General features: G+C 36.6%; 1 protein-coding gene across 1 annotated transcript in view; it reads left to right on the top strand.

The window, feature by feature from the left end:
* Positions 1–8,305, top strand: part of RB1 (RB transcriptional corepressor 1) — a 320,323-nt gene that overhangs the window by 194,253 nt on the left and 117,765 nt on the right. The window contains 1 exon segment of the mRNA XM_007946362.1: positions 7,921–8,037. Coding sequence (XP_007944553.1) covers positions 7,921–8,037 — 117 coding nt within the window.

Below are 8,305 nucleotides of genomic sequence, written 5' to 3'. Positions count from 1 at the left end.
CCCCTTTCTCCTGCTCTTCCGGCCTGCTACTCTGGTCTCCCTGCGTTGTCTCTCCTCACCCGTAACCCTGGGGCTGACTGCTCTTCTGTCCGGGTTCAAGGCTTTTATCCCCTTTCTCCTGCTCTTCCGGCCTGCTACTCTGGCGTCCCTTCGTTGTCTCTCCTCACCCGTAACCCTTGGGCTAACTGCTCTTCTGTCTGTGTTCAAGGCTTTTATCCCCTTTCTCCTGCTCTTCCGGCCTGCTACTTTGGCGTCCCTGCGTTGTCACTCCTCACCTGTAACTCTCAGGCTGACTGTTCTTCTGTCTGGGTTCAAGGCTTTTATCCCCTTTCTCCTGTTCTTCCGGCCTGCTACTCTGGCGTCCCTGCGTTGTCTCTCCTCACCTGTTAGCCTGGGGCTGACTGCTCTTCTGTCCGGGTTCAAGGCTTTTATCCCCTTTCTCCTGCTCTTCCGGCCTGCTACTCTGGGCGGGCCTGAGTTTCCCCTCCTCACCTAATCCCTTCGGCTGATTGCTCTTCTGTCCGGGTTCAAGGCTTTTATCCCCTTCCCTGCTCTTCCGGCCTGCTACTCCTTCGCTGGGTAGAGTGGCCAAACTAACTAATCCCAACATCAGAATTGTATACACCTGAGAGAGTGAGAGAGAATGTCCAGAAGATTGCTTCATGCCACTCTCAACAGAAATACCCCAGGTGATAACTTTAACAATCAGGAGCTCCTCAGTTGCTCATGGCAAATTCCACCATGGAGTTTACAAAGACTTATGGCTAGAAAAGCCATAGTATGTAATTTACTACATTGCAATAACCATCACTACTGCTTGCTTCCAGATGTTTCTATCATCCGTAACAGAAGCTTGAAGCACCCTAAGCAATGGTTCCCTCTTTCTGAATTGAGTTTTTTAGTTGAGAAAACAAAAGGGGGGAAAATATTAATTTAAAAATTTTAAGAAAAAGTTTTCATGAGTCTACTTTTAATCATTCATAACTTTAGCCTAATCATAGAAAACATCAAATGAACTCAAATGGTGGGACATTCTACAAAATAACTAACAAATACTCTTGAAATCTTCAAAATCATGACAAGATAAGGAAAGACTGAGACCCAGGTTAGAGAACACTACAAAGACATGACAGCTAAATGCAGTATAGAGTACTATATTGGATCCTAGACTAGAAGGAAATTAGTTTGAAAACTTGTGAAATATGAATGAGTTCTGTATTTAGGTTGATAATATTATAACGAGGTTAGTTTCTTATTTTTGTTAAATATTCTATGGCTATGTATGAAATTAACATAAGGGGAAGCTTAGTGAAGAGTATAGGGAATTCTGTACTACTTTTCCACCACTTGTCTGTCAGTTTGTCATACTGTGGTGGCATGTGTGTTGCTGTGAGGCTGGAGACTATGCTACTGCTATTTCAGATACCAGCAGGGTCAGCCATGGTGGACAGGTTTCAGCAGAGCTTCCAGACTAAGACAGACTCTAAAGAAGGAAGAGGCTATCTACTTCTCAAAGAATTAGCCAGTGAAAATCTTATGAATAGCAGTGAAATACTGTCTGATATATTACTGGAAAACTTTATGAATAGGCCTGCAATATTGTCTTAGATAGTGCCGATACACTGCTTTTGCAACTCTCCTGTGAGATTATCTCAAAATAATATTAAATGTTAAAAATTATCATGAGTTCAAACTAACACTTTTATTTAAACTATAGAATTGCAGAGTCTTTAAATAACATCTTTTTTGTGACATTTATATCTTCCTCCCATGTAAAGAATTCTTAGAACAATAGAAATAGAACATTGTTCTACATAGTAGCCACAGAATAATACTGATATCACTATCTATAATATAATTACTGCTAACCATTTTTTATTTTATTTTATATCAGTTTTTCCTTTGTTCATTAGGATATATCCTGCTGGGAATGTATAGTCAAATTACTGCGTTTTAAAGTCACTTTGAAATTTTCTTTGTGTGATTATGCCACCAACTATGTGTCATTCCTAATTCATGTTTCATTTTTTTATGCTTTTTCAAAATTGTGTTTTTATTTATCTACTTTTTTCTTAATGTTATACAAAACATAACATAGTTCTAAGGTGAAACATACAAAACAGAATATATTCAAAGATTTCTTTCCAAGTCCCCTTCATCCTGTTCCATCCCTTCCCATATATTGCCCTATTTGACCAATCTGCTTTAATGTTTTTTGGTTTATCCTCTAAATTTTTTTCTTAATATAACTGTGGGTGTATATGCCTTTGTGTGTGGTGTGTTCTTGTTGTTAGTTGCCATTGAATTAATTCCAACTCATGGTGATCCCATGTGTTGTAGAGTAGAACTTCCCCATAGTGTTTTCTTGCCTATAGACTTAAGAAAAGCAGATCACCAGGCCTTTTCCTCCATGATACTGCTGGCTGGGTTCGAACCACCAACCTTTAGATGTAGTAATCAAATGCAAATGGTTTGCACTGCATTCTGTGTATACATAAGTATATACACATATTTCGTTCCCCCTTTGTAAATAGTGTTATATGCACATTTTCCATGATCTAGTACTCCATGGTACTACATTACCTGTCTGTATCATAATTTTTTTTTAAAAAAATCAGCCTCTTATTGATGAATATTTGGGTGGTTTCTAGAATTTTTGTTATTATAAACAGTCATACAGAGAACAATCTTGTGCCTTTTGCCCCCAAATGGATTTGGGAGTAAATTCCTAGAAGTGGGATTTCTGAATAAAAGGGTAAATGATTATGTTATTTTGCTAGATATTGCCAAATTCCCTCTATTGGTCTTATACTGTTTTATTATCCTCCAGCAGTACATGACAGTTCTTACTACCTCACAGCCTCATCAGCAGAGGGATGTTGTCAGACTTTTGTATTTTCCCCAGTCTCTTAGCTGATTATGATTTAGAAATGGTTAAAGTCCATTTGGATTTCTTTTTCTAAGAACTGCATTTCTGGAAGTTGCTGCAACCGATTTTGAATTATCTTCAGCAAGATTTTACTTGCGAGTGATATTAATGATACTGTTTGACAGTTTCCACATTCTGTAGGATCACCTTTCTTTGCAGTAAGTACAGATATGGATCTCTTCCAGTCACTTGGCCAGGTAGCTGTCTTTCAGATTTCTATAGACAATTGAGTGCCTCCAGTGCGGCATCTGTTTGTTGAAACATCTCTGTGGGTGTCCTGTTAATTCCTGGAGCCTTTTCTATGCCATTTCCTTCAGTTGCAGCTTTGACTTCTTCCTTCTATACCATTGGTTCTTGATGGTGGTTTCAGCCACCTGCTGAAATGGATGAACATCAGCCAATTTTTTTGGATACAGTGGCTCTCTGTATTCCTTCCATCTTCTTTTGATGTTTCCTCTACTAGTCAGTATTTTGCCCATAGAATCTTTCAGTATTGCAAATTGAGGTTTGAATTTTTTCTCAGTTCTTTCAGCTTGAGAAATGCCAAGCGTGTTCTTCACTTTTGGTTTTCTAACTCCAGGTCTCTGCACATTTCATTATAATAATTGGCTTTGTGTTCTTGAGCTGCTCTTTGAAGTCTTCTGTTCAGCTCTTTTATCTTGTCATTTCTTCCATTTGCTTTAGCTGCTCTCTGTTCACAGGCAAGTTTCAGTGTCTCTTCTGACATCCATTTCAGTCTTTCCTTTCTTTCCTGTCTTTTTTAATGACCTGTTGCTTTTTTCATGGATGATGTTCTTCATGTCATCCCACAGTTCCTCTGGATTTCGGTCATTGATGTTCAGTGCCTCAAATCTATTCTTTAGATGGTCTCTAAATTCAAGGAGAATATAATCAAGGTCATATTTTGGCTCTTGTGAACTTGTTTTAATTATCTTCAGCTTCAACTTGAATTTGCATATGAGCAGTTGATGGTCTGTTCCATAGTCATCTCCTGGCCTTGTTTTTGCTGAAGATGTTGAGCTTCTCTATTGCCTCTTTCCACAGATGTAGTTGATCTGATTCCTGTGTACTCCATCTGGTGACGTTCACATGTGTAACTGTTGTTTCTGTTGTTGAATAAAGGTATTTGCAATGAGTAAGTCGGTGGTCTTGCAAAATTCTTATCATGCAATCTCTAGTGTTATTTCTGTTACCAAGGGCATATTTTCCAACTGCTGGTGATTTTTCTTTGTTTCCAACTTTTGCATTCCAGTCACCAGTGATAATTAACACATCTTGATTGCACGTTCCATCAATTTCAGACTGCAGAAGTTGGTAAAAATCTTCAAATTCCTCATCTTTGGCTTTGGTGGGTGGTATGTAAATTTGAATACTAGTAGTATTAATTGGTTTTCCTTGTAGATGTATGAATATTATCCTATCACTGACAGCATTGTACTTCAGGACAGATCTTGAAGCATCCCTTGTGATGATGAATGCCACGCCATTCCTTTTCAAACTGTCATTCCCGGCATAGTAGATCATATGGTTGTCTGATTCAAAATGGCCAAAACCAGTCCATTTCAGCTCACTAATGCCTAGGATAACGATCTTTATGCGTTTCGTTTCATTTTTGACAACTTCCAGTTTTCCTAGATTCATACTTCGTACATTCCATGTTCTGATTAATGTATGTTTGCATCTATTTCTTCCCATTTTGAGTTGTACCACATCAGCAAATGGAGGTCCTGAAAGCTTTACTCCATCCACATCATTAAGGTTGGCTCTACTCTGAGGAGGCACCTCTTCCCCAGTTGTATTTTGAATGCCTTCTGGTATGAGGGGCTCATCTTCCGGCACTATATCAGATAGTGTTTCAGGAGTATTCGTGAGGTTTTCCAGTAATATATCAGACAGTGTTTCACTGGTATTCATAAGGTTTTCACTGGCCAATTCTTTGAGAAGTGGATGGCTCCTTCTTTCTTCCGAGTCTGCCTTAGTCTGGAAGTTCCACTGAAACCTTTCTAACATGTTGACCTTGCTGTTATTTGAAATACCGATGGGATAAGCTCCAGCTGTACACAACACACAAGCCACCACAATATGACAAACTGACAGACTTACAGTAGACAATAGTAGAGAATAAAAGAATGGCTCTTATAGTTAGTGATTATCTAAAATGTGATCCCTTGATATCAGTTATGGTGATTAATGGAGATGTTTGACTGGCCCCTTTCTATTTATGTTGAGGAGCCATTCATCTAAAGCAAGGGTTGCAAACTGGTAATCTGTAATGAGATCCAGTACACTGTCATGAGGTATATTTTGTTTTTAGGCAATGATGTTGAAAAAATAATATTAAACTGAATACATTTAGACAGAACTTTGCATTATCATGTCCCTATAATCCATTTTATCCTATATCTAGCCCATTCTCATTCACATTGCTTACCTGACCCTGTGTGCATTGTAGTTTGGAGCTCTTGATAGATATCTGAAGGCCTCAGTGTTCTCCCTGCTATCCTCCCCTCCCCTAAAAAAAAAAGTGAAAGGAAAATGAGAAGGCACATGTATTGCCTGCTTCCTCCTCCAATCCATAATTAAAATCAAATGACAATTAAAAAAAAAAAAAAAAACACTGCCATTAAGTTGATTCTGATTCATACTGACCCTCATTGGTTTTCCAAGGCTGTAAATGGGGCAATCTACTTCCATAGTGACACCACCTTGGAAACCCAAGGAGGGGTTGCTAAGAGTTGTGTCTGACTCAGTGGCACATAACAACAGCAACAACAACAACAACAACAACAAATCTTTATGGAAGCGGATTGTCTTATCTTCCTCCCCCAAAGCAGCTGGGTTTGAACTACTCATCTTCTAGTTAGCAGCCAAATGTCTTACTCACTACACCATCAGAGCTCCTGCAAATAAAGGTTAGGGCCTGTTGAAATGCTCAACTAGTAAAATTGGTTAAGTCAGGAAACTTAGAAAAATCTGGCTTTGTTCCAGTAGCTATGTGTTTTCTCTATTTATTAACAGTTCATTTGTTACCAAAGTTTTTGTAATTTTGCCATGTTCTCTTGTCATCTTCATGCTTGTATTCTCCCACAGGAATTAGCCAATTATTTCTCTCATCATATTCGTAATTGCTTTGGCTCAGAACTGATTTTGTTTGTCCAACTTGCATAAAGTTCCTTTTGTTGAATGAGTTATCGTAGCACAGAATATTTAACGAAAAAAATGTCTATCCAGTTACTGAAAACTTTTAACAAAGGGTAATAATCAATAATGGAAGTTAAAGGAATGATAATCTTTCTCAAATATTGTTTTGATACTTCCAACATTTACAGTATGTAGGAGCTCTTTTTTAGTTTTGAAAAATTATGCCTCAAAGATATTCTCTGGAGTTCAGTTTAAAGCTTAACTTAAATGTAAATTAAATCGAACAGCTTAACTTAGAAGTTTTATGTAGACTACAAATTGTGTAACTCAGAATGGGCGTGTGTTGAAGGTCATTAAGTTTTTCCTTGTTATTGTTCCTTTGTTAGTTCAAGTTTCTTCATTTTTTAAGTTAGTAATCTTCCCTTCCATGTAAAAGTAAAAATCTTAGAAGCTTTAGTAGCTATTTTGGCAACAGTGATTTCATGACAGGAAATGCTTTTTAGTTATTACTGTTTCTGTGTCTTGAATGTGATTTTCCTTCTGAATGATAGAATTTTTGATACTCTAGAATGAAGTTTTTCAGTGAAAATAATTTTCAAAGAAAATTATTATTTTGATTTTAGAAAGTTTATTTTCTAGTATGTAATATTTTGAATATATTTGGTCTGTAAAGATTACAAAAAATAAAATCAGTATTTGGTTATAACTGACAAGAACCAAGTTTGTGATATATTATAATACATCATAATATCAATTACAGAATATTTTAATATATAATAATATGCTAGCTTGCAAGGTGTTTTAATTGTTGAAGTTGACAAAACTGCACCCCAAATGATACATGTATTAGAACTTCTTACAACCTTCTCCCTGTCATCTGTGCAAAAAAATCAGAAAATGATTTAGTTAATTCTATTTCTTTTTTAATATTTTATTTTGTTTTTGGTGAAGGTTTACCTAGCAATTTTGGTTCCCATTTAACAGTTTCTACACAAGTTGTTCAGTAACTTTGGTCACATTCTTCACAGTGTATGAACATTCTCGTAATTTCCATTCTGGTTGGTCTGTTTGATTTTTTATATTTCAAAGTATAATTTTAAATTAAGAAATTATAATGAAGTCAAGTTTTAGTTTCACTTCTTTTGTTTGCTTCTTGAGAAGTACCATACATTATAATGTAACTCTTAATTGAATATATTTTAAGAAAATTATGAAGCTCATTTTGATGGGTAAAAGAGCTAACAAATCTACTTCTCAGTAGGTCTAACCAAAAACTTGTTGCCATTGAACAGATTCTTACTCGTAATGACCTTGTAGGGCAGAATAGAACTTCCCCATGAGGAAGCAGCCTGCCACATTTTTCTCCCCCTGTATGGCTGGTGTGTTCAAACCACTGACCTTTCGGGTGATAGCCAAGCTTTTAACCACTGTTCCACTAGGGCTCCTTCAGTATTCCTAAGAGCAGAAAACAGCAGTTAAAGCATTGAGCTGCTAACCAAAAGGTTGGCATTTCTGACTCACCAGCCACTCCATGGCAAAAAGATAAGGTAGTTTGTTTCCGTAAAGATTTACAGCCTTGGAAACCATATTAGGCAACTCTACTCTGTCCTATAGGGTCACTGTGAATTAGAATCAACTCGATAGCAGGGAGTTTAGTTTGGTTCTGTAGCATCCAAAAATTGAAATTCTGCCATTTGTTTTTGGTAGTTGTGTTTACTTGGTTATTGTAGAAATGTTTCGACATGTTTGTAAACAATTGAAACTTAAAGAGTCATACATTATAGAACAGAAAATGTTAATTCTGGTTAAACAATATCCTCTATGTTGATTTCTATTTATTCCTCTTAAAGAACTGCACAGTGAATCCAAAAGAAAGTATCCTGAAAAGAGTGAAGGATATTGGATGTATCTTTAAAGAGAAATTTGCTAGAGCTGTGGGACAGGGATGTATTGAAATTGGATCACAGGTAACTTTAAGTTCATTTCAATTAATGCTACTGTATGGTAAATAATTTTGAAGGCAGTAGCTGTTCAACTAGAATAAATAGAAAGCAGTTGCTATATCCCATTGCCTATGTATGCTACCGTTTATTGGAAACTGTATGGGAAGCCATTCTCTACTCTGTTATAAAAAAACAGAAGTAAACATATCAACTGTAGAAATTTTAGAAAATACAAGTAAGGAAAAAAACTAAAATCTTTGATAATGTAATTGTCTATACTATAAAATTATAT

The sequence above is a fragment of the Orycteropus afer genome, unplaced genomic scaffold (assembly GCF_000298275.1).
Source record: "Orycteropus afer afer isolate SDZICR_OR568_19922 unplaced genomic scaffold, OryAfe1.0 scaffold00157, whole genome shotgun sequence".
Taxonomy (NCBI): Eukaryota; Metazoa; Chordata; class Mammalia; order Tubulidentata; family Orycteropodidae; genus Orycteropus; species Orycteropus afer.
Note: the sequence above shows the minus strand (reverse complement) of the source record. Positions and strands in the feature narration are given on the sequence as shown.